Here is a 17,021-nt window from a genome sequence, read left to right on the forward strand (position 1 = left end):
TCAGTTGCAGTATTAACCTTACAACACTGCTTTATCAACAGCAGCTTGAATAAGCCATATCCCTTAATGCTGAAGTAATCCAAATCGAATAATAATACTCATCCTTCCAATAAATATTCTTAGATAGTTGGAGGTTTATCGTTGCATCTGGAAGAATATTAGGACATCCATTTAGATTAAAGAAGTTTGCATAATGAGAATGGGTAAAGCTTTCATAATTTTGCTTCCATTTTTTTCCCCTCAGTTGGACAATACATCTAAAGCATGCCATCTCCCATCACAGGAAAATCTGGAGACTGCTGTGTTTGGGCTATATTGATTACTTATCTCCTGAAATGCTGACAATCTCCTTGGTTGAATTACTGTCCAACCTGAAGCACGGGTTTTTTTCATAATTATCTTGATGACAGTGTTTCCCAGAAAGGTGCTTGTGATGCTTTTTTTTAAAAGTGTGCCATATTTTCAAGCTGTAAAATGAGATCTGCTATAGAAGTCTGTGTTCTGGTTTTCATAAGCATTAATTCATGTTATGCATGAGGGTAAGCTGTGGGTATGTCTATGTTAATATCCATGTAGGAAATAGTTTGCTGGGGGAAAAACTGGATCATAGCTGAGAAACCATCATCCCTATGGATAAGGCCGGTTGCACATGTGACAGGTAAACTGGTATGTGGACTTGAACTAGGTGTGAAATCTGCCTCAGTCAAGATTTTAACACCATAAGCTCACTGATTTGAGGTCAACGGGGGCTATTCTGTACTGTTGAACTGCATTTTACCCTTGCCTCACTGGTGATGGTGAAGGGGTCCCTGTCTTTTCAGACAGTAGACTATCAAGTCTGTGTTCTCAAATAAAGAGCTGAGGAAAGGTTTTTGTTCTATGCATGTTCACTGCTTGGAAAGAATGGCAATTTTATTTATGCTTCTCCAAATCACTGAACAAAGAAAGAAAAAGATCAGCTTTTAAGGGTTGGCTTTGTATTCATACTGATCTTTCACTTGAGGAAGAACAATCATCTTGTTAAAATAAAAAGCGCAAATGGCATCTATTTCCCTTCCTCCTTTTCTTCCTCCTCCTCTTCCAGGTAGATAAATAAATAAAGCCCTTGATTAGGAGTGCTGTTAGCATGCTTCCCAGCTTATGGTTCAGTAAATGAACTAGAGAAGCCTGCAGTTGCTGTAAAAGTAGCACTGGCTGCGACAACTGACATACCTTTCTTTTTTTTTCCCGATTTTCCTTTTTTTCTAACACATTTTTTTGAGGGAATGAGACAGCTTTATTACAGCCTAATATTCTGAGGCAGTGAGTGGCCTGGGGTGATGACATTTCAGAGATATAGACTTGGATGCACAAAAGAAATCTGTGAAACGTGGATATGACAAGGTTGGGAAAGCGTGGGTTTTTTTTGTTGTTGTTGTTGAAAGTGTGTTCTTTTCATAAAAGATGCATCTATTCACTTCTCAGGGAGATGTCAAAAAACTATTAGCACTTTCTCTGATACCTGTTAAATAGACTGTTGTAGATAGTTGACTATTATAGAAAGACTCTTCTTGCTTTTATGGGCTGATTCAGCACATGGAAGATATTAATAACATGAGCAAGAAGTGCCAAGTTCTAGACAAATGTTTAAAATCAAAAATAAAGTACTGTGTTTCTTTCTAGTATTAACATAGAAATTCATTGTTTTCTGTGGAACTACAGCTGTGGTTTTGGCTAATAAAGCTTAACATGGAGAACAGATCAGTTTAGCAGATACTCTCAAGTGGTAGTTTCTGTCTATGGTATCTATGTACCGAGTGATTCATTAAAAGATTTAGGAAGGAATGTACCAGAAATATCTACAGATTCAAGGCTGGATTCTCCTCTCAAGCTTGTATAACTGTACTATATAGTTGCATTTTGCATTCATGCATTACATTCATGACATATTTGTATAAGTGAAAGGAGAAAATGGCTCAATATTTTAAAAAATCTGGGGTACAAGTCTGTGTGTATAAAATACCTTTGGAAAAACAAACCAATTTTTGGAACAATCTAGAGAACATTTCAGCAACATCTTTTTTGCTGATATATTGCACAGTGGTGTAGCATGGCAGCCTAATCACAGCAGTCATGTCACACTACTTGACTGACTTTCAATTGCCTTGCTTGCCCTGGTCTACGCAAAATTGTGGGCTGTAATGCATCTTAAAGAACTTACTGCTGCTTATCACAACTTCATGGAGATCCTGGAAATGTGAAAAAAAAATGTATCAATCTCTTCTTCCCCTTTTATTAACCTCAGATGTTTTTCTGATGACGCTAAACTAGCTTTTACCTAGCCAGTACTGTCAGTGGTTATAGCAAATACTAATGGGATTAAAAACAACAACTCAGAGAGGAGCTGAAACCATACAGAGCTGTGCGTGGCTGTGCTGTGTTTTGTTCTTTTGAGTACTCTGACAGAGCTCCTACAGTATGTGACGCAGAAAAGAAAAATATCATACCTTTTGGGAAACAGTGGAAGCCAACCTTAACTGAAGTTTTTTCGATTGGAGTACAATCTTTCATACATTTCAGTACTGGGTCAACAGAGTAGCATGTAGATTCCTCTCCATCAATAGTAGGATTTCGATTCAGCTTCACATAACTGCGCTGCAGTTTGCACCCTAAGAGGAAAAGGAAAGGTAGTTAAAATTGTAGAAATAAATCCCAATCGATCCTTGCAATAATAAAGGTCCATATTTTTCTCTTCAGCTTTTATTAAAACACAGGTCTCTGACAAACCATTTTCACAGTAGTGAGGTTATTGAGATAGGATGATAATAAGTTGGGGGACTGAAGAAAGATTCTGAAAGGGGAGCTATATTTAAAATCTAATTGCACAGTATAACCCAAATGGAATTGTGTATACCTAGTTTTTTAGAACTTTATAATACACAGAAAATAACCTCTCATATCTGAAAGCTATTAAGAATAGATACTGCAGGCACAATGGCTACTTCATTGCATTAGGAAAAATGTCAACTGTAGTGAATGGATAGAAAAAAAATGGCAGCATTTATATAATAACATCAAGGATAATTTTTGTATTGGATGATTTTTGTAATGCTGCAATTATCTCACTTGAAAGGTATAATGTAACTTAACAGGATCCCAACTATGACTGTTTCCTGACATACAGATAAGTACAAGTCTGTTGCTGCTGAAGTCAAGGAGAAAGCAACCATTAACTTCAATAAAGTTGTCTCAGGTCCAAGGTAAATGGAGATGTACAAAACAGGACTGTATTGATGTTATGGGAGACGGTCATTATTCTTTCAGCTCCATGTGAGGAAACTTTTACCTTAGTTGTGTTTCTAAATATTTCCCTGAAACTGTATCCTCAGATGATGCAGAACAAAAATACATTTTGTGCACCCTGAAAATGTACATATACTTAAAATCTGATCTACTACATTCATAGTATGCAATTTGTTTCATTAAATTAAGCTTACAGACAGCAGCTACAACTGCTTTGTCTCAGCAGTAAAAATCAAACTGACTTCAATTAGGTCAGTTTACATCTGAGTGTGCCTTTCAAAGAAATAAGTGAGTCAGAGTAAGAAATTATGTTAAAATCAATTATTTAACACTGAACTGCACTTGAGACAAAGATTTGCTGTATTGTATATTCCCTGTGTTCGCAGGCAGGATTTAAAAAAATCAGTGGTTAATGAAGTTAAAGTGTATATATATTGCTATTGTCTTTTTAAGTAAAGTACTGCTTTCAAAAGAAGAAATCTTTTCAGCTATTGGCAGAGGAAAGCCAAAATCGTACTCTCTCCAAGCATAAATTGTTTTTAGATCTACTCACCACCAGAGCAGGTTTCTTCTAGCAATACCCATGAATGAACAAAAGCAGAACAGCTGTGTGCCAGTTTATGATTTGGCATTAGGAGTTCATTGTGCTTTTCTCTGTCATTATTTCCACAGACTCCACAGGTCTTTCCTCTCATCCATGAAGCAACAGTAACCTGTAAAACAGCACATCTTTTAGCGAGTACAGCAGTGACAATCTGTTACATTGCCAAAGCACTAAACAGAAAGAAGGCAGTAACTTTAAAAGAAAGCACCATACCTTAAGGATCTCACCATCAAAATTCACGCTCTTCAGTCCATGTGTTGGAGCTTCCACAATAACTGTTGTTCCATTTTTATAAATTTTAATATTGTCTGTAAATAGATAGAAACTGAGTAGCACAAAGTACATCATTTTCCTTCACAATTATCATTGATTTGCTACAGTCAGAATGTTTAGATTTTTTTATGCAGTTTTGTGGAGAGAGAAAGCAAAAAAAACCAAAGAAATGCTCTATTAATTTGTGAAAATGTTCAACAGTGGTTTCCTGTAGTTGGAACTTACTTTCTTAGCCAGTCTATTAAATCTTGAAATGATAATGACATTGATGGTTCTCCAGCTAAATATGTGGCCCAAAGCATTAACTGTGGCTATAACAAGCACACTTCTTGTAAAGTCTTGGACATAATGTTCATATAAGAAAAGGCTTTCTTTACCCCTCAGTTTTACCAAGGAAAAGTAAGTAAGTGTGCATCTGCTATGGGAAACACAGAATTACAAGGCAATACAAATAGCGAGAAGACCTCTAGTTTTTCTTTGAATTAATCCCATTTGTGTTTTCTTAACATTGTGACGTTCCTGTGAAGTTTGTAAAAAATGGAATCTTGAAGATACCTTGTTTCTGAATCAGTCCTAGAAACGTGGGTATCAAAACTCACCTTTTTCATACTCAGAAACTCCACTGTCTGACAGTACCGATTCTTTATTGCATGTCACAAGCAGAGATGAACCTGCTGCAGGACAGATTGTGATGTTCCTAGAGGAGAAAAAAAAAAAAAAGAGACATCTGTGGCCAAAACTAGCATAGCCAATTCGAACTTCTGGATCATGAGTAAGTGACTGAGCTGCTTTCATTTCAATATGCAAAGTGTGTTGGAACTTGGAATACTGGGATTCAGCCTTTGAAAAAGACAGTCTGGGAACTTATGGAGCAGGTTATAAAATCCGGAGTGCAACATTGAATATGAGGAAAATGATACCAATGAGTGTTGGATGAGGTTTCTGTAAATCCTCAAATATATGGCTGTAAGCTAGTTACATCCAAACTAGACGTCTAATTTGTGTCTGATTATTGAGCCTTCAAAATAAACCACACTTACACTGAACTTGTATTTATATGAACCTCTCTTGAGAAGGATGGGTGATCAACTTTTCTTGTAGTAATGATGAATTTTGGATGTTCAGTACAGTCTTGGGCCACTATCAGATTGCAGCTTTTATTGAATGAACATGTAAAGCTCATGCGATCAAATGTTTTGAAATCTCCCTCACTGATTTCACATGTGGCTGCAAAACAAAACCAGAAAAGAAATGGCAGATGTGACAATGGCATGTGTGTTGCTGCAAAGTACAGAAGGCTGCCTCTCTTAGTTTGGACTACACAGTAAATATAAAAAACTTCAACATCCCCTTGGCAAAATCTTTTGACACTGACAGATTCTGAATGGCTAGGATATCATTACAAAATTACTAACAGATGTAGACTATACTAGTATTGATTTTGATGATCTTCTAAAAGCAAAATTCAAGACAGTAGTGACTAAAATTTACTAATGATTTCAGAAATTAAAAATAGTAACCATTACAAAAATTAGTTCACATTCCCCACAGAAATGTTAGACACTAGTCACTTAAAACTCATTTGAATATTTTTTTTGAAATAAAATAATAACCATGGAAGAAAATTAACTATCTTCTTATATCTGATGCCTCTCAATGCAGATATAGCACCTTCTTAGAAGGGGAAAAAGACAATCTCTACAGTTTGCAGATAGGAATGATTCCTGAACTCTGAAGATTTACATCAGTTCAAAGTCTCTTCATCCACCTGCCAGTAAATGTGCTTTTAAGTGATAAAATGAAGTGCTGAGAAAGCAGGGTTAGAGACACTAAGCTTCCCTCTAGAAGACCACTATGGGGAAAACAAGTCCCAGTCATAGCAGAGGATGGATCTACAAACATTGCTTTCTCATGAGACAATCATATAAGCAGCACTTACATTGATCTTCTTGTGCTATTTGTGAAGCTATTTCAGGAAGGAAATTCCAGGCAGTGATATCTGTAGTCTCATATGATGAAGATGGTGGCCCTAAGGGCAAAGTGAATGGCACTCGAAGGCCCTGATAGTAAAGTGTTGCCTGAAAAAGTAAAAATGAAGAAAAAAAAAAAAAAGATAAATTGAACCATATTGCTTGTGATATCACTGCAAAGAAATGAACAAAAAAGACATCCTGGAAAAGTATCTTGAAAATATACATTTGCAGTTGTGTTAGTCTTTCCAGGATATGTGCAAATCTCAGACTTTTCTTAGCAATCACTCTCTTTTCTTCAAGTCTAAATTCCTGACTTTTGTAAGAAATTGTTAAGAACATGAGAAAGTAACCTACGTATATGTAGTTTAAATGATAATTATGTGGCTTCTTGAAAAAACAATTTAACAATTTAAGTAATTAATTTGATGAACATGTCTGGCAAGGTGAGGAGCATCTACTAAGGGATGAATAATGGCATGATGTACCAGAGTGGTAAGATTTCTTACTACAAATGACATTTGCCAAGAGCATCAACTTAATGCCTGATGTGCCTATCTCTTCATTTTTGTATAATAAAGACCCTGCAATTCTGAAGCACAACGGAAGGTTAAAGACACACTAATTTCTCTGTTTATGAACAGTGAACAGTTATTAATTTACCACAGCTCCATAGGGGAAAACTTTCAAAGCAGTGCACAGGGATTTGGTGGACAAGGACCAATTAATCAGTGGGATTCTGCAGATCCAGCCTGTGCAAGCTGCAATAAGAGTGCAACTAACTGCTTCAGCTTAGTTAAAGCTGAGTTAAAGCCACAAAATTATCTGTGGCTGTCCTAAGTTGCTCAGACCTGTCTCACAGAGTGTGGTCATCTGCAGCTGTGGGACTGAAGCATGAACATAATTAGATGCTGCACATGGCTGCTATGGAGTGCAAGATGTTCTCAAGGTCTCCCTTATCTGCTCTCGGGCCCATATGCATCTCACAGAACTGTCACATCAGGTTAAAAAAACAAACAAACAAACAAACAACAAAAACCTTGCAAGTGTAGAGCAGTCATATTAGATGCAGTCTGGGCCTAACCACTGTTCTCATCATGGAAATGAAGTATTTCACTATAAAGTTTTCTGCTTCTGCTTGTTGTTTGATTTCACCAAGGCAGTACCAAATCGAGTATTTCAGTACTCACATTGTCAGGTAAATACCAGCTTCTCTAAAAAAAGTATGGTTGCATTATTATTATTATTATTATTATTATTATTATTATTGTTATTGTTATTGTTATTATATTTAAGTATCAAAACAAATTAGTTGAAAATCCATTCAGAATAAGGGAAAAAAAAACAACCAACCAACCAACCAACAAAAACCACTTACCCCTGGAACTTTAATTACTGTATCAATTGTTCGTGGAGATGTGGCAGCTGCCCTTACTATAAGTTCATGAGATGGGTTCCTCTGATATGCCTCTGAGAAGCCCAACATGAGTGCTGCACCAGGAACGTACTTCATGAATCTAGAGATAAATAAGATGTCACAAACTCAGCTCCATGAGCAAAGACAGATATTGGAGGGTGAGGATTGTTGGCATTTCTGAAAATCAGTGGAGAAAGAGGGAAAACTGAGATGTCAAAGAAAAAGTGCTTTGGGTCAAACTAAATGGTTAATTTTATCCCAAGGAAACATACTGATTTTATTTTTATCATTTTAACAAAGTGGTTTTTTTTGTGTTTTTGGTTTTTTTTTTTAAACTGAGTAGAAGGACATTCCAAAACAAAAACAAAGAGGCATTTTGAACTGAAATATCTAATCATTTAATAAGGGAAATGAAATTAAGCATATCAAATTCTAAATATTTGGAGGATGCCTTTTAATAGGAAACATATGGGGATGTAGGGGAACTAAAAGACCTTCAATGAATACTGCTGTGCCCCTGAACTTGTGTTTTTTTTGTGTTCAAAAAATCATTCAGTTCTTTCAGTGCATTCGTAATGCCAACTAAAGTAAAAAAAGCAACACAACAATTTAGAAAATTACATACGCTGTGCTTGTCTTCTTTATCCAGAAAGGAACATTTCCCCATTGCACCTTCAGCTGCATGGCTGGCTTCCTTGCCAGTTGGCCTGTGGTAGCCATGGTTGCTATCCTGTAGTCTCGGCACTCCTTGCCCCATCTCAGTCTAGCCTTTACAGATAGAAAAACAGACACCCGCATTTCAGAAAATAATCACAGAAACATCATTAGTAATCTCAAAATAGAAATTTTTACTCTTTCCTGAAATTTCACATTGGTCTTTTATGTTTCCATGTCTTTCTTTCACTCTAGATAGGCTTAAGGTTTGTCATAATTTCCTGAGATTTCCTTAAATTTGGTAAGTTAATAATCAGTATATATTTAGTTCTAAGAAGGAAGATTGGACTAAAATGTCTATTAGTTTTCTGCAGTACTTCCTGTTTTGAACTTCTACAATTTCAATGCTGAAATTACAGAATGAATGAGTTGATGATGCACAAAGTGGAAGTTTGTAAATTGTTATCCAAAGACTTCTTTCCTTTATAGGTGCACTGGAAGCACAGCATGGGAAGGGGTGAAAAAAAAAGACCTATAATTTTCATCTATTTTTTTCTCAGGCATCAACCCATTATCTAACCTTAATTTTTCTGTCACCTGTTTTCTCAAGAAATAGAACATTTCAAAAGACTTGGAGTGATTGATCTTATGAAATGAGTTATAGAGAGAAAAACAGTTTGATTTCCCAGAAAAGCAAACTTGTATTGACTGATACATAATAAGTAGACAGACAATTTTTCAAACTTTTAAAATACTGCTATAAATATTTTGATGCATCTTGAAAATAAAAATTTTGGGGGAAAATCAGATTTTGAAGTGACTGGTTTTTGTTTTAATTCAAAAGGAGAATGAAATCTATGAACACTTTCTGAATTTTAAATAAATTGGAGCACATTTCAAAAAAAGTATGTATTCCCTGTTTGGACTTTCTAATCAGCAGGTGCTCTGTGCTAATTTAAAAAGCTGTGGGCCCCTTAGATATCTCACTTGGCAAAACTGCCTGTGTACTTACCTTTGCTTTCAGAGGCAGTATAACAGCATCAGCACATGCTTTCCAATTGGTTTCAGCCAGTTGAACCACAACTAGTTGCACATCAACTTTGGCAGCATCGGAACGAACATATGCTGTTGCTTGATAACCTTGATTTCTGCTGTCACTTCTTACTGCCTGTGCCACAATCGTAATGCCAGGTGGAATTACATCTCCCAGGAAGCTGCGCTGAAAAACAACCCCCAACCATCTGTGCTTAAGTATTTCAGTGTATTAACTGGAGAGCATACAGTCCGGTTTACGTATGTATGTAGCATCTTTCACCCTTCAGGAGTTTAGTTCATGGCGCATCTTTCTTTATCTCCAATAATTAAGAATAGTTTTGGTTTCAGTCTTAGCTATTTCATTAACAGAAATTTTCAAGGATGTGATTGTTTCCATACAGGAGCCAAGACTCTTCTAAACTATCTTTTTAACATTATCACAGTATTCAGAATAGCTGCCTACATGCATACTGGATATCTACTTAGAGTTATACACATTCACAATGTATTCTACTGTACAACCATTTCTTCAAACAGATTATTCTGAATTTCTTTGTAGTGGCAGTTTCCATAGACATTTTCTGCATTTACAGAACTGTCTGATTCTCAGTACAGTTCCAGAATACCAAGCATGTATTAAAGATAAGGATGATCACTGCCTAATGGGAATTTACATTTCCTAATCAGTAATGACCATGGGCATTCTGATTATAGTTATACTCAGCATGCACTCATGAACTCTGCTCTATATATAAAAATAATTAGGAGAACTTCCGTTTTTTTAGGTTTTTTTTTCCTGTTTTTTTTTTTCTTTTAATAAACCTTATATCGTTCTAACTTGTATTTTTACCTAAATGCTAAATTTTTTTGCACTTTGGAGTTTCATAGGGATAATATTTTTTCCCTTTTACTTTATATCCCCATTCCTTTTATTTTCTTTATATGTGTATATACATATATATATATACATATATAATTTTCAGATCCAGGCTTTCATGTATAGCTAATGCCCTTAGAAATGAAGGACAAAATACTAAAGAAATCAAACAAAACTCTAAGATTAATGGAATTTGGAAAAACTGTTTTTACAAGAAGAAAATGAACCTCAATGCACTCTAAGTTTCTGTTTACAAACTTGACTCCTTCCTGGTGCTGCCTGGCTCCACTGGTTAGTCTGTCTGCAGCTTCTGAGACACTACCTCATGTGTCAGGCTGGATCCGTGGCTGTGGTGAGTGCTGGCTCCTCTGCTTGTGGGGCTTCTTCTTGAGCTGTGGGCAGGTTTTCCTCCCTGACGGTGACTACTGCTACTGCTACTGCTGCTGGTACTGCTTGCATGGCTTTTTCTGCTGCTGCTGTCACTGCTGCTGCTGTTGCTGTGGCTGCTTCCAGACTCAGAGGAAGATGATGATGAGCTGCTTGATGTCCTGTGGCCTGAATGCTATGAAACACAAATAGGTTAAAAAACTATGTCATGGCCTCTGAATTTACAGTGTAGACATCGAAGTCAGAGCTATGAGCCTCCTTGTGCAGGCAACTTAGACATAGACAGCATGTGATTTTTATTATGAAGCAGACATGAAATTGGGTAAGGATGTGCCTTGTATCCAACTGCACCTCTCTGCAAATAGGAATGCCATGCAGACAGTGATTGTAAATGGCGATATCTTATTGTCCAGTTCTAATGTCAGGCAAAACTGGATTTGCACATAAGTGAATATTTAGAAAATAATAATAATAAAAATAATATTTAATTAAAAACACTGCAAATCATCTTTCTCTTATATAAGCGGGATACATAATAACTTTGCAGGTAACACCTACTAAATTCACTTCATTATCATCCTTAGATGTACTTAACATACTTCCATCCGATAATGCTTACTGAACCTGGCTTCTGATACACAGTGATTTTATCTTTCTACTAGGATTGCCTAAAAACGTGTGGAAACAGTTAGTCCTGTTGGAAGGCCCTGCTATTTTATAACTATCATGGTCTTTGTTAGCTGAGTATTTATACAGCATCTAGCCCAAAGGTATCCTCACCAAAAAGCTGAGGATTGCTAGAGCTGCAACAGAAGTATGATAGTTAGTATTTTAGTAATAATAATTCTTATTTTTTCACTGGTGAGTGATATTATTAGATGATATGGAATGGTCAAGTGAAATGAACCAAAGCCTTCCAGCGATGTGCTTGATCATATCAGCTCCAGCCACCATAGCAATGTGCAATTGAATTAGGTACCTACCCAGTGGGTGTGAGCAGACCTGAAGCGGAGCCGGTATACTTTTGGCAGGTATGTTTCCTGTAAAATTCCAAAAGAAGCTATTACCTACAGCTCAGTGAAGATCACCTCCCATAGACGTCAAAGCATTAAAAAATGTTACCCATTCGTTAGAAACGTCGTAACCACTGTGACTGTTAAACTGGGACTTGACAGGTTTAGTCTCAGATTGTCTGTCCTGTTTCCACTGGCGATGGGAGACACCAGTGCTTTCACTGCTGCTGCTGATGCTACTGCTGGTGCTCCTGCTGTTGCTGCTGGCGCTTCTGCTGCTACTGCTGCTGCTCTGTGTTTTCTGTTTCTGCTCACGGACACTTCTCTCTCCTTCAGCAATGCTGGCATGTGGAAATGATGTGGTCTTGGACTGCTTCTTAGCCTTCTGCCTTGTGCCAGATGCTTTGCTACTACTGCTGCTGCTGCTGCCTTTGCTACTACTACTACTGCTGTCCTTGCTATTGCTACTGCTGCTACTGCTGCTGCTGCCACTATTGGTTTCACTACTTCTGCTACTGCTACTGCTTTTGCTCTGGCTGCTGCTACTACTACTGCTTTTGCTGCTACTACTACTGCTACTACTACTGCTGCTACTACTGCTGCTGCTGCTGCTACTGCTGCTGCTGCTGCTACTATCACTGCTACTGCTATGACTGCTACTGCTGTCCCCAAATGGGTAGAATTTATTTTCTTTGGCTTTGGATTGCCTCGATTTCAGATTAATCTGGGTGCCTCCTTGTGATGCTCTGTTGTCAGAGTTGCTGCTGGAGGGGGTGCTTGTACTCTCAGTGCTTTCACTGGATGAGGAGCTTCTGGATTTTCTTGTTGCCTAGTTGATTGGAAACCATTACAAAAACCATTAGAAACCATTGGAAATAGAAAACTATTTTTCTATGTCCCTGCAGAAGGCTGTAGGTAAAATAGATACAGACAGCTATGAATCTCTCTGCTGCCTTAAAGGACAAGATGTAAGCCTGAGATAACATCCTTGCAATACATTGCAAGAAGGCCAACACATAATAACATGCTAAGTAAAAAAATACCCCAAATCCTCATGCAGAAATTGTTCATTGTACAATTACGTGTGACTAGTGTTAGCAATGATAGGGCTGTTACTGTGATTACCTCAGCGCAAGCTGGGTAGGTAGGAAGGTGCCATATCTTTTTGCCATAGTTGCAGTAACAGGAAGGTGCTAGCTACCTTCTGGGCTCACAACATCTATTTTGGATCTTATATGACTATCATCAGAGAAACCTACCAGACCAACCTGCTCTCCCTAAAGTCTTTCACCACATTTACTGCAAAAGAGATGAATTCAATCAAGAAACCCACACAAAGTCTTACTTGATTTTCCAACTCTCATTTGCAATCTAAAAGGGGAAGCTGTTTAGTAAAATAAATATAAATAAGCTTTGTTTGCAGCCTCCCACAAACCTATAAGTGTTTTTTTTACAGCAGTACCTGGTTATCAGTGTCATCAAGGATTTTCTTCACTCTTTTGATTGCTTCTTTGGTGGAAGATGCTTGTGTCTCTGGGTCTTCAAACGTTACTAGACGTACCATTTTTGTAGGAGCTTGATCTCCTGCTTGAATTGTGACTTGTATTTTTTCAATAGGTACATCTGTGTAGACTGAAATTTCACAACAATTAGTATTATTGCTAATACTAGTAACTGAATAATATAATAAGCTTTTTTTTTTTTTTTGTATAATGTGTTGAAACATTCTTTCCCAAATGAAAGTATGCATGACTTTTTTTTTTTTTTTGGTGTGTGTGTGTTTGCATATTGAAGAACTTTAAAAATATTATTTCAGTAACTGCTAAAATACATACTGACAATTATAAAATTTTACAATGTTAGTATGATACGATAATCTTTCCATGTCAACAAACAAAATAATCTCTTTCAGATTTAAATCTAGGGAATTGGATTGCTTATCTAGATACCACTACTGGAGAGTGAGTTAGGCATCAGAAACTAAGGCTTTCCTCTTGAATGATAAAGAATGGTACAATATTTTGGCCAGAGCTAAATTCAGTGGCCTGCTGTGCTTTCAATTCTTATGATCATGGATTAAGACATTTAGGACTAGGTCTAGGCAGGGTTAATCCATAATTCTCTTTAAAAGTCTGGGTTTTTAAAGTGTAGCTACAGGACACTGCATTAGGTCTGTTGCCCATGTCCAATCGCTGTGCTTGCATCCCAAATCCAACAATTCAGGACATATCAGACACGCTCTGCAGGTACAGATCAGCTCTGTGTGATGCTGGCCATGCTGAGAGGTACTGCACTGTGTAGCCACTCTCTGAGAGAGCTGGGAATCACTGCTCAGACAGAAAGGGAGAGGTGGATTCACGCTGCAGTGGAGTTTGCTGCCAGTGTTGGAAAGGCTGAAAGATCTAATGGTAGTTCTAGTGGTACTTAAGGTACAAAAACCATATGTACATATAAAAAACGTATGTGTACACACACCAGTTGCTTTCTTTTTTTGTGCACAATTGTATTTACCTGGCTTGAAACTCATTCTAAGAGCATGTTCTCCAACTAGGTAATAAAGAGGCATATTTTTGATAAATGCTGCATGTACACTTTTCTTCTCAATGCACACTTGAATCCCGAATGTACTTGCATTGGAGCACATGGACTGAACAAATGGCTCCTTCCAGGAAGAAGAGTGTCCAAGAGAGAAGGAATTTCCTGATGAAACATCTTCTACAGACTGTCTGTCCTGTTAGATAATACAATTGTCAAGTTAAACTAGGCAACAGTAAGAAAAATGCTTACACGTTATCAATCCTATTTCAGTCATAGATACTTTTATTCCACAGAAGGTATTAACCAGTTTGTTTGAGATAGTAAGGCTGTGATGTAGTACAACTTGGTTTATAATCGGACAAAATTATCAACTAAATGGCTTGATTAGACTATCTAGAACAAAAAACTTGCTTGAGGCTATAAGACTGGAAAACTATATCACAAAATAATTTTAATTATCTCATTTTGCTTTCCTAGAGTATTAGACTACGTTAACAGATTCATGATCAATTGGATATGCTCTAGACTGAATTTCTTTCTTATTCTTTATAACTTGGTAAAACTGCACAACCTTCTACTATGCCCATGCAAATTCTGTCTTCTTGTGGTGTGACTTGGATATGAGAATTTATCAACTAGAAGATCACAGAAATTTCCTAAAGCATATCAGATGTCAGAATTTTTCACTCAAAAGTGTGTCATTTACATGTGCTAAGTGATTCTTCTGGAAGAGTGAATTAAAAGTAATTAAAATTAGATTCAAATCCATGAAATGGGATCTAGCTTCCTGGAGAAATAGAGCAAATGCCAAAAGAAACATGACCATAAGCTTTCTTTTCATATGTAACACAGAGTTTGCAGTACATTTTTTACTCAGTTTATCATATCTCACAAAATTCCAAACTTGTATGCACTGTACTGAAAAACTCAAATTTTTATGCTAGCCCTCTCTTTCCAAAGGGAATGCTAGTGATAATGGGAAATGGTCAAATTTGTGCCATTTTTCTGTTGTTGCTTATTCAAGAATAACTGCAGAGTAATACATTTTTAGAATGAGCATGTGGGCACAAAGATCTTTACTTGTTCCAGGATACTGGAAACTATTCCAGGTGACAGTACATTTACCTATTGACTTTTCCATAGGGAAAGCACTGTACTCACCCAGTGTTTGTCTCTTATTTTATCTGAAAAACTTCAGAGTTGCAGGATGAGAATGAAACCAGGACAGCACAATATATTTCTCACCTCTGTCAGTTTTGCATTGAATGAAATGTCATGGAGAGGCCTTTGCAATGCTGCCCTTCATAGAAGGCCTGTAGTGGCTTTTACAGAAAACTTTAGTTTAGGAAGTCATTTGACTTGACACACAAACTGCCATTCATCCCTGTATCAAGGTGACTATAGGCAGTAAATTTGGCTCTACAAGCTGAATGTTGGAATGTCCTATGGAATATTGCCTATCCCAGGAATGTAATTATTATGCGCTGTGGCTGCAAAGTGTTTTAAAGATTATAGGCCTATCCTGAAGGTGGCAGTGTAAAATTAATTACTAAAGCAAGTGCTCTTGCTTTTGAAAAGATGTGTTGCAAGTCTGACGTGATTATGCTCCAGATTTTAAAATAATGTTACTACAGGGCTATTTATGTTACTAGATTGAATGTGACATATTCTGTGCAAGGTATCACTCGTCAGTGAATCGTACATTTTCCTATGGGGAGAATAAATGGTTTTCTCCTGATTAAAATAAAAAAAAAGAATAGTCAGTACATCAGTTACCCTGATGTTATCAATCTCGTCTGATGCAGAGTCTGAGTCAAAGGACATCTTCATTATGTCGGGCACTGCTTCAGGTCGAAGAACTGGAGTCATCTTACTAGCAGCCAAATCTTCAATATTTCTTGTAACAGCAAATGTCTTAGAGCTGCAGAATAAACATTAGAAGGAACCTGTATTGATAAAGCACTACTGAGGAAAAGACCTGAACAATGCTATGCACCACGTACTCAGCAACTAGTATCATACCTTGCAAATTGCTTTGTAGATATTTACAGAAGCTTTCCTGGTAGTTTTATTTTCAAGGATTGATTAGAATGAATGAAGACATGGACTTATCTCAGTCCAGAGAGCTTGCAGTTAGACTTTCACGATCACAGGTATCAGTTAAAAGAACTGTACTTTATGGGATCTGCATATGCTTAATGCCTTGAAGAACAGCTTGCTTAGAAGCCTGGCTGTGGGTTAAATTATTAAATTTTTGAATCTCCTACTTTGTTTTTTTTTTGTTTGTTTGTTTTTTAACTTTTTCACATTCACTGCTAAACTTGGTTCTCCCTTTAACTGCCGTACTGCCATAACTTGAAAAAAAAAAAAAAAGAAGAAGGGAATTGGTGGCTACTGAATGCTGTTCTCTCCACAGTATATAATAATCAAATAAATGTTAATAATGATAATCTTCTGATTATCAAATAAATGTTTCTAGTTTTGTCTAACACTACTTGTATATCCACATGCCTTAGAAGAACATCACAGGTGAAGAACCTATTTAACTAAATGTATTCCAGAATCAAGTACAAGTGATGTAAGTGATATGAGACTCTCATGGCCAAATATTCTGACCCCTTTTTTCCATACTCTGTGGTCTTTATAGATGTTGTTACAATGCTGCAAGAACCATGATTTTTGGTCTGGGTCAGAGAAATGTCTTGACTATTGAACACTTTTGAGAGATTAAAACCTATTTCTCTGAGCTATTAACGTTGTGCTAACTCTACCTTATTAGTCATTTATCAGAGCTAACATCCAGCTCAGAATTCTGCGCACATGCTGTTCCTCATGTGTGAAGTTGATCTGCTTGCCCTGAGGCTTTTGTGGTCCGCCAATGGAGGTGGCCTTTGTGACAGTAAATGGAAAAGATGGTCTGCAAAATGGTCTCTATTTTAATATGGTCCACGCTGTACTAGCCTGAGCAATT

The 17,021-nt window shown here is 36.9% G+C and overlaps 2 protein-coding genes across 2 annotated transcripts in view; one reads left to right on the top strand and one right to left on the bottom strand.

Moving 5' to 3' along the window:
- The window catches only part of PTGFR (prostaglandin F receptor), a 308,369-nt gene that overhangs the window by 77,928 nt on the left and 213,420 nt on the right, over positions 1–17,021 (top strand). The window lies entirely within an intron of this gene.
- LOC136054553 (vitellogenin-1) overlaps positions 1–17,021 on the bottom strand; it is a 45,292-nt gene that overhangs the window by 673 nt on the left and 27,598 nt on the right. Inside the window, exons 20-34 of the mRNA XM_065745839.1 lie at positions 15,827–15,971; positions 14,024–14,243; positions 12,975–13,144; positions 11,622–12,341; positions 11,483–11,539; positions 10,435–10,674; positions 9,213–9,419; positions 8,172–8,314; positions 7,508–7,646; positions 6,099–6,237; positions 5,200–5,386; positions 4,759–4,856; positions 4,100–4,194; positions 3,836–3,995; positions 2,487–2,648 (exon numbers count right to left, since the gene is read on the bottom strand). Of these exons, the coding sequence (XP_065601911.1) occupies positions 2,487–2,648; positions 3,836–3,995; positions 4,100–4,194; positions 4,759–4,856; positions 5,200–5,386; positions 6,099–6,237; positions 7,508–7,646; positions 8,172–8,314; positions 9,213–9,419; positions 10,435–10,674; positions 11,483–11,539; positions 11,622–12,341; positions 12,975–13,144; positions 14,024–14,243; positions 15,827–15,971 (2,882 nt within the window). The remainder of the gene's footprint in view (positions 1–2,486; positions 2,649–3,835; positions 3,996–4,099; positions 4,195–4,758; positions 4,857–5,199; positions 5,387–6,098; positions 6,238–7,507; positions 7,647–8,171; positions 8,315–9,212; positions 9,420–10,434; positions 10,675–11,482; positions 11,540–11,621; positions 12,342–12,974; positions 13,145–14,023; positions 14,244–15,826; positions 15,972–17,021) is intronic.

This window comes from Cyrtonyx montezumae, unplaced genomic scaffold, assembly GCF_038088225.1.
Source record: "Cyrtonyx montezumae isolate F1298 unplaced genomic scaffold, pur_monq_1.0 scaffold_1, whole genome shotgun sequence".
NCBI lineage: Eukaryota > Metazoa > Chordata > Aves > Galliformes > Odontophoridae > Cyrtonyx > Cyrtonyx montezumae.